General features: G+C 39.8%; 1 protein-coding gene across 3 annotated transcripts in view; it reads right to left on the reverse strand.

The window, feature by feature from the left end:
• Utrn (utrophin) overlaps positions 1-14,170 on the reverse strand; it is a 429,847-nt gene that overhangs the window by 242,785 nt on the left and 172,892 nt on the right. For all 3 annotated transcript variants that reach the window (XM_028779235.1, XM_028779234.1, XM_028779233.1), the window contains 2 exons: positions 11,842-12,047; positions 9,451-9,605 (listed from right to left, as the gene is read on the reverse strand). In XM_028779235.1, coding sequence (XP_028635068.1) covers positions 9,451-9,605; positions 11,842-12,047 — 361 coding nt within the window. The remainder of the gene's footprint in view (positions 1-9,450; positions 9,606-11,841; positions 12,048-14,170) is intronic.

Here is a 14,170-nt window from a genome sequence, read left to right on the forward strand (position 1 = left end):
GTAAACCTATAAAATCAAAAAAATAAGAATAGGCTGAAGACATGTAAGGTGTAACATTTGAAGTCTACAAAGGTTACCTTAGCTAAAATATTTTTATGCTTCAAACAAAAGAAATAACCGACTACAGGACACAAAGAAAATAGAAATAGCTTCACATAGAAGATGTAAGGCCATCCATGGACGACAGATTTGTGACCGTTTATATTAAAGGGAACCAGGATTTTCTAAAATATGAACTCTTAGCTTTCACATGATGTCTGTAATAAAACTCGCTGTGACAGTCTATAAAACAAGCCGGTAGCCATTTTGTAACATAAAATATGGCCACCTACAAGGCAGGCTTTTGAAAATGTAATTTTAAAGATGTTAGGCAATATTTGGTAATTTGGGCTATAAAATGTAATATACTGTTCTGTGAAGTGTGTGTATTCTTATAATTGGTCAGAGGGAATATTCTCTCCATTTTTTTTACAAAATGCAAAAGGAGTTCTTAGGAAAGCCACAGTTGTGTGGTGCTAATTTTGACATCTTAAAAGGTGACCTCTGCAGCGGTAGAAGATTTAGACACATTTATCTCTTTCAACGTGGAAAATGGCAGCATCAGTCTAAGGGGCAGGTAGGAAACTTACAGTGAAGTGATGTCTTAGGATTTTGTTCATCTGAAATATATACTAACACACACTGTGGGGGAAAGGCCTTCAAAATGCACAGAGAGGGCTGAAGAGCAGCCCATGCTACATAGCAACTGTGTCTTTCCCAAGCCACTTAAAAACTCCTTCCATAGCTCTTACTTGAGGAGACTGTGTGCTAAAGTACTAATGCTGGAGCACTTAAATAGTTAAACAGAAGAGCTCCACCCAACCCCGCCCCCATATACATGAGTATATCACAACAAAGCAGGTATTTCCCTGTAGGGCTGCCACTGGCAATTTTTAAAAAAAGAAAAAAAGAAAAACAGACCACCCAGACATTTCCATAAGAGGCTGTGTCTCTCTAGATCTTTTTTATTTACTTATTTATTTATTTAAACTAGATCACTACTCATCTTTTGTCTTCATTAATCAACCAATATTATATCATTTCATACCTTTCCCTACATGCATGGTCTACCATCCAAAGGCATCTTCAACTAAGCCCCAGAGCTCCTGCTATACAGTTAGTCAGAGCTGTACCTCAGTCACCTCAGGTCAAGCTCTCATCTGGGTTTCACTGAAACTGGAATTCTTAAGCCTAAAAGTACTATGCTTTCAATCTCTGCCCTGCCCCATTCCTGTCCAATCTGGCTGTCCCTCCTCACAGCAAACTTCTCTAAAATTGTTTCTATGAATCGTTTCTACTTTCTCGCCTCTAGATTTTCTCCCCAAAGCTACAGGGTCTCCAAGTTCAGTGATCAAAGTCTTTCATAAATTTTCATCTTTTATTATGTCCACTGTATCAAACCACATAGCTAACCCACCAAAGCACATCTACGTCCAAAGCATATCTGAAGACTACAGTATCTATGACTGGATCACAATAGCCAACAATATCTTCATCTCAAAACTAAACTCAGGAATCGCTTCCTTTCTACTCTTCACAATTATTCTTTTTAGCCCAGTGAACTACTCGAAGAGCATGATCTACAGAGATTAAATTATAATCAATACAAATAGTGTTGCTCTCAGATTTACCATCCACTAGCTTCCCACTGCACTCCTGTGGAGACTCCTATGCTTTACAAAGGTTGTATCTGGCCACTGTCTCCCTCTCCCTCATACCTCAGGCCTATGTGTTCTTACTACTTTATGATTTTTACAGCTACTATTTATTCTGGAAGATTCTTCAGCTGGTTCTTTCTTAAGCCCTAGGAGTACATAAACTAGCACCTCTGATTTTTGCTTTATAGCATTTACCCAAGCTTTTAAAGTCCTATTCTTCAGCCCATGTCCACAGGGCTATATACCAAGAGAGAAGACTGCTCTGTTCACATCAAAAGAAATCTTAGATCTCTTGGATGCCCTGATGAAGCCAGCAACTGTGAGTGTCCGTTGCCCAGAACACCAGAAGGAAGGAGACTCAGTGGCCCGAGGCAATAACCGGACAGATCAAGTGGCTTGAGAAATGGCTATTCAGGAGCCTACAAAAGACACCCGCTGGAGACTGAGACTAGATTAAGAGATGGCCTCACTTAAATCACACAGGAGAAAAAAAGGACTCAGATTGCTAACCACCCTGTAACTATTACCTAGAGAAAAAGGGGCAATGGTGCACACAAAAAGGGAAAATTATACTCCCCAGAAAGCAAACAAGACTTACTAGGCTAAATGCACAGATGGACTCCTGAAAAATTAGTACATCCAAGCAGTTAAGAGATCTAAGGTATATAATTGACTTCAGGTTTTGGGCCAGAGAGACAGTAAAACAGTGTAAGGTATGCCAACAAGCAAAGGCTTATGAGGCTTAGAGTAAACAGGAAAAATACCTACAGGGGACAGCCTAGAATATACTGAGAGACAAATTTTACAAAAGTTAGGCCAGAAAAATATAGATAAATCTTCCTGAGATTTCGAGTGTCTGAGGTAATTGAATCAGGTAACGGGTCTTGTTTTTGTTTCTAAGGTAAGTCAGAGATTGTCAGAGATATTGGGGACTAATTGGAAGCTCCATTGTTCTTACTGTGCCCAGAGCTCAGGACAGATAGAGAAAATGAACAGAGCCCTAATAAGAGTTGCCCTCGGAAACTGCTGCTGGCTAGTGTCCCATGTCTTATCCCTGTTCCAAGCCCAGAACACCCCTCTTGTGCGGGACCCCCACTCCCTTGACTCTGGCTCTTGATTCACCCCCTCCCAGAAATGACTTTTCAGGTTAATAAGAGGCTGTTCCTGGTGCTGCTGACCTTCCTGACCTCCATTGGGCTGGATGGAGTAACTGCCTGACTTCATATGACTCGGACCAACACCTGCACCTGATGCCAACTAGAGAGCGGCCAGACTCCTGAGTAACCCCCCTCAAGCTCAAGATCACCTGCTGTTCTACAAGGCCAAAGAGCAAAAGGCCTTGACTCCTGAGATATCCCCACCCTAGAGGCACAGGGGTAGAAATTACCCAAAATGTCACAGAGAAGAGACTTAAATCTAAACCATGTCACACATGCAGCCTTAGAGGGTGGGGCTTAGGGTGCATTCACCCAAAGTTAAATGACAGTTTGTGATCCCAGGATTGGAATCACCCACAAGAAAAAGGGAAGAATGTAAGACTTTTGGGTCTAAATGTAGGATTTTTGGGTCTGGGTTTGAAAAGAATCTCACTGTCCCAGGACACATCCCGGGAGGAGCACATTCCTTAGTCAGAGGACACTCGCAGGATTAACATCCAGAGGAGGAAGGGAGAGGCTGATCAACATTCCTCAGACCACAGGGGAGGGAACCCACCTGCGGGTGGGGAGAGCCCAGAGCACTTAGATATATTCCAGGAATCAGGAAGCCGAGCCCTTAACATAATAAACCTGGGCAAAAGAAAGACACTCCTTGTCATAATCTTAGTCACCTAGAGACCGAACCAGAAAGGTCAGACTTTGTGGTTTGCCCTCGTGAACTATATTGTACCCATAAATACTGTACCCAGCTCTTTTTCGGCACTCTCTTGCCTGCATGCAAGTGCACTAGTTTCATTAAACCAAACCTCTTGTGATTGAAAAAAAAAGTCCCATTCTTGGGCTAGAGAGATGGATCAGCAGCTAAGAGCACTGACTGTTCTAAAGGCCCTGAGTTCAACTGCCAGCAACCACACGGTGGCTCACAACCATCTGGAATGGGATCTGATGCCCTCTTTGAGTATGTCTAAGGACAGCTACAGTGTACTCATATACATAAAGTAAATAAATCTAAAAAAATAAAAACTAAAGTCCCATTCTTACATTGCAGTGCCGACTTCATTTACAGGTTCCAAACAACCTCCTATAATTATGCTAATCTTTATTCCAACTTCTTCCATACTCCATCTACGTTCTTAAGAGAATGTAAGCTTTCTGGAGGCAGGCACGACTGTGTTTATGATTGATTCTTCGGTACTCTCATGGAGCCTGGCCAGCTGGAGGCTAATGAAAAGTTCTTTAATTAAATGATTAATTCACTGATGGAATAAAAAAAACAAATGAAGGAAAACACAAAGACTGTGCTCATTAGCCCTCTATATTATATGATGCAAAACTGAGAAAAATGTCTGAATGCAGGGGCCTGACACAAACTGAACACAGGAAACTTCTCTCCATACACCACACAAATAGTATGTCATGATGGCTGTGTTTTATTATGGGCAGAAAAAGAGTGGATGAGCCTAGCCAAAGGGTAGGCAGAAGAGGTAATCTTGATAGGATGTCTTTCATTGGCCACTCCTAAAAGGTACTGAGCAAACTGAAAAGTGACCCATGGTGAAGAACGCATGCTTTTTGCTTAATCTACAGAGACAATAAGCAAGCAAGACAGAGAAAGGAAAACAAAACAGAAGCTTGGAGACATGGAACAAAGCACACTGAAAGCGACCACAGTCCAGGATCTAACAAATTCAGTCCTTTTATTTCAGACTGCCTCAAACTCACTGTATCATGGAGAATGTCCTTGAACTCCTGATCCCACTGCCAATATCTCCTGAGTGTTAGGATTACAGGCAATTGTTGCTATGCAGCATTTGAGAATTGAACCCAGGGCTTCATGCAGGCTAGACAAGCCCTCTACAATGGAGCTATATGTCCAGCCCACAGGCTCAGTCTTCAGTGTACATAAAACTTCTGTCAGGCCGTGTGAACCATATCCAGTTCATGAGTATCAATGAAAGAGACAGTCTTATATCAAAAGAAAATAAAGTTATTTCGCTCATCAGTTTGAATTGTATGCACAGCACTCAATCAAACAATAATCCTTAAAGTTTTATATTCTTTTCTTCCCAGGATGGTTAGATCTTTGCTTTAGCACAAGACACTTGAATATAACATTAATTAAACAAGTATGATGATTTCACTAAGTAAGATAATTGGATTTTTAAGAAGTTTCATCTACTAATAAAGACCGAGTGTAACTCTAATGTATTCATTAAAGCACATTAATCCAACATTTTATCGTCAGGATTGGTAGAAACCCTTCAGAATGACAAACAAGTCTACATATCAGCCGCACGAAGCTCTGCAAATTGTGATGGCTTACAAGGAAGACATGAGACCAATGACATCAGTTTGGGAGCACTTTTGTGGAGCACAGACCAGGAACCAAGAATGTTTTGACTTTTGACCTCACAGTAGGCCTACCCATCAGCCAGGCTTCTCACAACACACTCAAGTAAGGTGAGACCCAGGGAGATGAAATAACTTGTTCAAGATTCACACTGGGCTGTCTGCTCTGCCTGTATCATCCTGGAAGCGCCTTAAAATAAGCATGTGTGGAAATAGGACAAGGAGAAAGTCCATAGTGAATTAGTGACTTGTGAGAAACCATAGCATACAGTTACGGTATCTGATTTCCTTTATAATCCTTCAGAACAGATCATTCTATTTCTATAGATATACATATATACATCCATACTCATAGACAGGCATATCCATGGTATATATGCAAATAAATGTTACTTTATCTCTAAAGAGCAAAAATAGAGGACCAAATAACCATGCAGATCCAAATCAGGCATACACATTCCAAAAACTGCTATAAACTGAATATTACTAACCCTGATACCTGAAATGCTCTGAAATCTAAAAAAAGATTTCAGTACTAACATGATGCCACAGAGGAAATTTTTGTTTCACTTTAAAAACTACTTAACATGTTATATAAATTGTTCTCTGGTTATATGTTTAAAATACATTTGAATTTTTTATTATGTGATTAATTATGATGCTGGTATGGTACAAGGCTTCACACATGCTGCACTCCCCAACTTACATAGTATGTGTAAAACATAATACATTTCATGTTTAGATTTGAGCATCATCTCCTATATCTGCCACTATGTGTCCGTAAATATCTCCAAGTCCAAACCACATCTGTCCCAAGCACTTCAGATAAAGGATACTCAATGTGTGCAAACACATTTTGACTATCAAAATTTACAATAAGTAATTAGTTAACTGGAATTAAAAATGCAAAGCAAAGAGCTAAGAATTTTTGTACTTTTGAAAATGAATGTATTTATATTACAGATCATCTTCCATGGAAGTTTAGGGAAGCAATCAAACATACTAACCTTTTATGCTGCTAGGAGGAAGCCATTCCCACTCCATAAAGACTATAATTAAGGCCCTCATATCAAAGGGCAGCTGTCTGTTATCGGGAATGTTTGGGATTTATACACTGCAGATAAGCGAACGAGGACCTTTAAATGTGAATGGTCAATTTCAATTCATACCAAACATCTCCACTGAAAGCTGATATTAAACTTTATGAATTATAGTCACTAACATTACTGCATATGCAAGTATGATAGCCCTTGACCTCTGCACAATTCTGCTGACAATGATGTACATTCAGAGCTCAGTTGTGAAGTAAGAGGAAGTGATGATAAAGGCCTGCCGGGGACCATCAGAGTGGCACAGTGGTCATGTGCTAGAGCTTGCTCTATTATTCACAGGAGCTCCCATATCTTTAATCTGATCTGTTCTCCATACACAGTACAGATAAGCTCCAGTAAATAGAATCGCAGATCTGAGAAGCAAGCACACAGAGCGAGCATTCGCCAGCAATAGCTGACATTCTGATAACAAAGAAGAAAAATTAAACTCTTGGTGAAGGAAGTAAGAGCCTGGCTGTGTAGGCAAAAAGGCAAAAATTCAAATTCCAGCTCTGCTTGATGAGCTGTGTAACTCTGGGGAACTCTCTACCACCTCTGTGCTTCCATTTACAACCAACGCAATGCTGAGGGAGGCAGATGCTGCTGGTCTCTTAAGTCTGTGGGCAAATTACAGGAGAGCCGTGTGAAGTGCCTGCAGCAGTGAGAGACAATAGAAGCCACTCAGATCTACTCTCCTAAACCACAGTGGAAACGCACAGGACACAGCAGCTGATTAAGTTTGCCACCATGTTTCAGAATTCAGAGCATGGTAGTATTACCAGCTTTTGGTCTTAGGAAATTGTCATTCTGTGTGACTTTTATCTTCACTGAGCTTGACAGTGTTAGGCTAGCCCACGTGTTCTCAAAGGAATTGCTAAGTGGATCTACCCCCAACCCCAGCGTGGTGATAGAAAACTTACTCCTTTTTCTGTCTAACTAAAAACCTTAAGTGCATAGGATGGAAACAGACACAAAGAATACTCATTGTTAATAAAGCTTCAAAGATTATGCAGGAAGAGTCCAAGTTTGATCCCACTCTGAGCTACATTGCAAGTTCAGCTACATTAGGGGGACTCTGCTATGCCCCCAGAATAGTTCATTAATTAATTAAAAGTTTGGGGGGGGAGTCTTAAAAGCTTCCTGTGGAAGACAATTTACAAAGTGGAGCAATATTGGTCTAAAGTATGTCTTTATAAGAGCAATGTCAGAAACACAAAAGAAGGTTAATATAATTTCACACCTTGCTTAAGAAAATAAGCAAGAGGTCCTTTCTTGGGTTTATATATCCCCAAGAGATGTCTGTTTAGGGTAGTTAAGGATTTGAAAGACACACAGTTTCAGTAGAGAAGCTGTAGCTGTCATTCAGGAAGAGTTCTGTGAGCCAAGGTTTTGTTGTATTTTCCCATTTGCATAAAGAACAATATGACCTAAATCATGTCCAAATATTAATAGCAATTCTCATTTCTAAAACAACTCAGCAACAGAATAAAGAAAAGCAAGTGTTTTCATGACGACAAAACGGGGGCTCTGTGGCCATCTCAACTTTGATAAATGGGAGATCACCTTGGAATATAATTCGTTTCTAATTGCCTCTTCCATCTAACTTAACTGCTGCTATGGACTGTCTTAGAGTATTTACAAAATAAAGGCTCAACGGTGCTAAACAAAGCAGACTGTACATTTCAGTGAGTGTTCAACTTCTTGGAATTGCTTTACCAAAAAACAAAGCCATGCTTCTTATATACGGAATTTATGGAAATGGATGGAAGAGTTTTAAGGAGTATCTCACTCACTGCTGGTTTAACCCACCTCCCTCCCTATCTTAGTTATGAGACATACCTAAACAACATGTCATGCTATAAGAACGCTCTCCTGCTAAAGGTACAAAGGTCACAGCTGTTTGTTTACCTTTAACTTTGGGCAATGTTGCATATTTGTTAGGGTACCTATCCAGAACCTGTGTAAGTACATACATGCATTCTCATGCTCTCCCCTTAGAAGCTTCAAGAAGTTTCATGTTAAGGAATCTAACTAACAACACGCTCTAAAGGTCCAGCACAGTTGTTTGGTGCATACAGGTGCATTCTGCCAAGCCTAGCACCCTGGATTAGAGTTCCAGAACACAAACAGTACATAAAGAGAACCAACTCCTACAAGAGACTCTCTGACCTATATACGAGTGCAGTGGCACCCATGGATACTCATGCATGTGAATGCACGTGTGCATGTAATACACAGGTGTGCATGCACACACACATGCACACATATACATGCGCACACGCGTGCACACACACATACATGTAGGTGCATACACAACTTAAAACACATCTAGAGGAAAAATTCTTCTGTGTTAAGTTATCATAAATTTTTGGAATTATTATAACATAAAATGTTCTGATATCAACTTCATCCACTACAAAATAAATGTTTTGATATCAAGATCATTTTTAGGAAATTGCACGTAGCATAGAAAAGAAGCCATAATTTCCCTTCCATACAGGCACCGCCAGTATGATGAATAAAATACATATTTTAACTGATGATGGACATGATCATGGAATCTGGAAAAATGTTAATGACTACCTATGCTTTCTTAAACCCTACAAGATTAAGTGAGTGGAATCCTCTCTTAGAAACACATATGTTGTTTCAGGCTTTTCTATACAGAATGATAAGACAATGATGGATATAAAAAAAGATAATAAATTAACCAAAACTCTGCACATTGATTGTTTCAGAGGTCAGGAGGTAGATACATAATCTCTGGTCCTCATTTGAAAATATCCCAGCCAAATGTCACACACTAGTAGAGTAAAAATTAGTACTAATTTTAGCCTGATGTAGTTACAACTATCTGTGTTCTGTTCCAGAGAACTACAAGATGCATTCTAAATAATACAAAGAGGCATGGGGAAAAAAAATACCAGCGAGGGTTATTTAAAGCAGTGTTAAAATCTCAAAAAAATATATAAAAATACACACTCTGCACAAAACATAATGATGTGAACCTTATTCATCAGAATTTAAAAGTAGACAAAAGAATAAAATACACTTCCAGTATTTGCTTATTTAGCTTGTTTCCATGGGAAAGCACAGGAAATTAGATGCCCAGGTAAGCAATGTACATACATGTTCCCACCCAGTCTTTCTTGTTACCTTTGTTTGAGATTGACCCATGATGTTTTCAAGTACTCTGTGGTTTCTTCCACATTCCTTGTGTCATCACTACTGTATTCTTCAAGAAGTTTCTGCAGGACATTATCAAACGCCATGATGACACCATCACCAGAACCCAGTTCTTGAAGCAATAGCTAAGGTGTAAGTTGAGGCACAGTTAGAACTCATCACTCAGTAACTATTACTACCCACCCTTAGTCACTCAGTAACTAGTACTACCTACCCATGTTCACTCAGTAACTACTTCTACCCATGGCCACTTAATAACTAGTACTACCCAATCCTCACATTCCTAGAAAGTTTTAGCACATTTTTAGACACGGAAATCATGAGAAGAAAGCAAGAGGACAAACTCTCACGTTTAAGCCAAAGCAATCAAACCAAAGTAATTCTAGAAGTAGCAAAAGAAAAATGAGGATTTCCACCACGACAGTCTGGAGTTCCAGGCAGTTTCGGGAGGTGAACACCTTCTTCTGACCTCCATAGAAACCTGCACTCATGCACACATGCTCACCTTCCCGACACACATATACACACACTTAAAAAACAATAAAAATACATTTTTAAAAGAGAAAGTGCCTGAGGAATAAGGTGCCTAGTGGGTGAGAGCAAAATCTTGCCCACTACGATTTCTGGCGTCCTCAAACCCTTGTATTCCTGGAATCCCCATTTCATTCTTTTTGCTGTATATCTCTCACCGAACATGAATCCTATTAACACAAACTGAGTTCTTCTGCATATGTTTGGAGACACATGAAAGATTACCATGGTGGAAATCCTCTGCCCCTTCATTCCAGGTCAGTCTGAGTGTTGGCAAAGCTAACAGTTTGAATGGGTCAGGTAGCCAATCAAGATTTGTTCAGCCTTCACTTACACATCTACACAAATGCTCAGTATATCACAGGCACAACCCCCTTCACGGCTTCTCAACCCTTGGGGGAGGGGTCATCTGTCTATCAATCAAGAAGGACAGCTGATATTATGTGTCTGCAATGTTTTTGTAGCTATTGTGATAGAAAAATCCACCTTGAGGCTTCGGAAGGAACATACACATTGTTCATTCGAATAGCAGAGAATCGGTGTCCAGTACTTGTGAAAGACTGCTCTCACACCTTTCCACTCCACAGATACCAAGTTCACACATATCCCTTAGAGAAAATGGCACAGTGTTTGCACAATAAGACGTGCACACCCTCCAGTATACTTTAAATCTCCTGTGGGTTACTGGAATTGCTTAAAACAATGGTTCTCACCCTGTGGGTTGAGACCCTTCTGAAGCCAAACTACACTCTCACAGGGGTCGTATATCAAATATCATGCATACCAGGTATCTACATTACAATTCATAACAGTAGCAAAATTTCAGTTATGGAGTAGCAAGAACAATAATTGAATGGTTGGGGGGTCACCATAACACAAGGAACTCTGTTAAAGGGTCACAGCATAAGGAAGATTGAGAAGCACTGGCTTAAAATGACATCAATGCTTCATAATTAGTTGTCTTATTGCTGTAGTCACAGGATAATGACAAGCTAACAAAAAATCCATATGTGTTCAGTTTAAAATCTGTAGACATGGACGCTATGGATGGAAGGCCAACTGCATTCTGGGAATGAGGATGGAAACACTGGTGAACACTTTTAATTAGGTTCTTCTAGTCATGTATACAAAAGCTTTGCTCTTACTTTGGGGCAATCGACAGGAATCATAAACACTAGGACAATTCAGAAACAGACTTGGCCAGTTGGCTTTTAAACGACACCCATGAGAAGTCCTCGTGTGCAGAGATTTAAAGCATTATTTGCAGCTTCTCAATTTTCTTCCCACATTTTTCTAGATTACTATATTTTTCCTAAACATACATTTTCATCCCAGGCAATCAGAAAGGCAAATACAAAGTGTAACCACACGTCCAACACAAGAAATTTTCTATGACTGCAGAAGGAATTTTTAAATCACTCACTTTAAACTAATAAGTGTTCAATATTCTCAACACTATAATGAAATTGGTCATGAAAGCTGTTGCTCCCGGTAAACACAGAAGTAGAGAAAGGACATTGAGGCTTGCACACTACAGAAGTACTCAAATGGAAGTCTTGAGAGATTTTATACATTAAAGTAATCTTCTGAAACAGCAAAACGGTCAACGAATGACGATTCCTTCGTAGATGCTAACTATGGTTCCACTCAAACATTATGACTTTATACATCTTCCCAAAATAACAAAAACCTTGTGATTAAATCCTCATAAATGTCAACAGGTATATCTAAGAACTTGGGGAAATGTGAGAGCCCCTAATTATAGTTAACAATATAAAACAAGTAAATCCACCAAATGACTGCACCAAAAACTAGCCAATTGTGCCTTACTTGATTATCAGAAACTTGTTTACTAAGTGGGTCCCGGCGGGCCTGCTGAAGCATGTAGAAGCGAGCCTCGTATTTTCTCATGAGCTCTTCGGTCTCTTCCCTGTGGTCATCCCACTGTAGGCTGTCCACAACCATGTCCTCCAGCTGCTGCCGCCGCAGCTCCACACCGTGCTGGGTACCCTCCCACTGGGTCTTCAGCTTTTCCACTGGGGAGTGGGATTAAAGAGAAACCCTTTAAAGTGACTGCCTGGGAAGGAAAAGACCTGGTCCTAAATGTGTCATAAATAGATCGAGAAAGAATGGAAGATGATAAACACGTCTTAAAGGAGCTCTATGTGCACCTGCCACAATATTATTTACATAGTATAAGGTACTATTATATACTATATAGTTAGTAATGCTATATAATATACACAGGAGTTGGAGAGATGGCTCAGCACATATGTACAATGTATAAAAAATATATTATACATCACACTACTATATAAATATAGGCATATGTAGATAGAGTTTTGCAACCCATGCTGGTACCTACTGGAGATTCTACTGGCTCAGCTTCCTGAGTGCTGAGGTTATCAGCCTGTTCCATCAGGCTCAGCTCACCAATTTTTCCTCCTTCAGTGCTGGGCTCAAACCCAGGGCATTTCACACACCAAGTAACCACTTTACCACTGAGCTACATACATCACCCTTCTTAATTGCTTTATTTATACAAGTCAGTCCTTCCTGTGTTCCCCAGACTAGCCTAAAACTTGAAACTCCCCTGCTGTTGTGTCCCAGGTAGCTTGGTTTACATCCAGGACTGGGCCACCTTGCCAAGAATATTTCTAAAACTATTCCTGGAGAGGGAAAACTTGAAGATAGTTTATATTAATATACTAGTCATCTAATAACAAAAATAATCTACTACATTGATATAAAAAAATAAAGACAATTCCCTAGATTCTGTATTCACAGAATCTGGTTGGACAGTGATACCTGGCAGTCTAGGACAGGAACAAAGAGACACAGTCTCTTTCTGCCTAACAATGACAGTCCCCCTCAGGAAAAGAGCACTTTTTACTTTTGCTCTAGTCTAGCGTGAGGCCTTTTTGAGAGGCATTATTTTACATGTTCAAGTTCAACAGAAATACTGAGAATGAAGAAACTGCAAGTTCTGCGTACCTATGAGTTCACAGTCATAAAATTTCATGCTGACTTTTTACATAGCCCCCCATTACTTCTTCTTTCTCTCATTTCAGCTTTCTCTGTCTCTGTCTCTTATCCTTACCTTCTCTCTTTTTCCCTCCACAACACTTTCTCCTTTCCTTTTCTTTATAAATCATGAATCTATAAAAAGAGAGAGGCCTATCAAAATTTAAACTGTGGTTCATTACCACAAGGAAAGCTCATGGCGGCAGGCTGAAATACCAGTAAATAATAGTTCTACATATCAGCCCATGAATGTCAAACACAGGCTCAGTCATCTCTGGATGCTGAACAACCTCAGGGCACAGAAGAACAAGCCCAAGAAGAACTAACTACAAGAGAAAACTACAGCCGAGAATCTGGAGTGGCTGCTCCTGCAGAAACCCCAGGTTCAGGCCCCAACACTGCCATGGAGGCTCACAGCCATCTGTTAGTCCAGTTCTCGGGGATCTAATGCCCTAATCCATCCTCTGTGGCACCAGCATAAACATGGTGCACATATTTACATGCTATACAGACTTACAGGCAGGCAAAACACTCACACACATTATAGTTTTTAAAATTGAAAAGATTGTGGTTTGGTTACAATGGAGCATTCTAGTAAAATTACTAAGATTACATATGGTCATAAATCATGAAGCTATTGACTTAGAGTTTTTCAGAAGTCTGAGAGACTTACATGTCATAAACTCCATTAAACTGTTCAGTGAGTTATAATTTTTAAATAATTGTTCATTGAGATTCTCTGTTGTATATTGTTTTAATAGTGTAAAGAAATTTAACTCAAGGAAAGAAAAGAAAAAACTATCATGAGAGTCTAATTCTCAGCTAAGTACTTATGGCCAATTTGACTATTGATACAGTCCACGGATTTGCATGAATACAAGGTAAAGTATCAAATGACAGCAAATATCTTTGGTTTATCATGAAAAATAAATAGATTATCCCATTCCTTGGAAATGGTGAAAACATTACCATTAGTGCCACAGGAGCTGGTAAAGGCTCTTTGTATACAATAATGATGAAGATGAATTAGTTGGGGAGTGGGGAAGATGAGGAGAGGAAGAAAAGGAGGAAGAGACAGAGATCAGAGACGGAAATAAGTGGAGAGGGAAGATATCCAGGACATAGAAACCTTGTT

Source organism: Grammomys surdaster, unplaced genomic scaffold, assembly GCF_004785775.1.
Source record: "Grammomys surdaster isolate TR1022 unplaced genomic scaffold, NIH_TR_1.0 348, whole genome shotgun sequence".
Classification (NCBI taxonomy): domain Eukaryota; kingdom Metazoa; phylum Chordata; class Mammalia; order Rodentia; family Muridae; genus Grammomys; species Grammomys surdaster.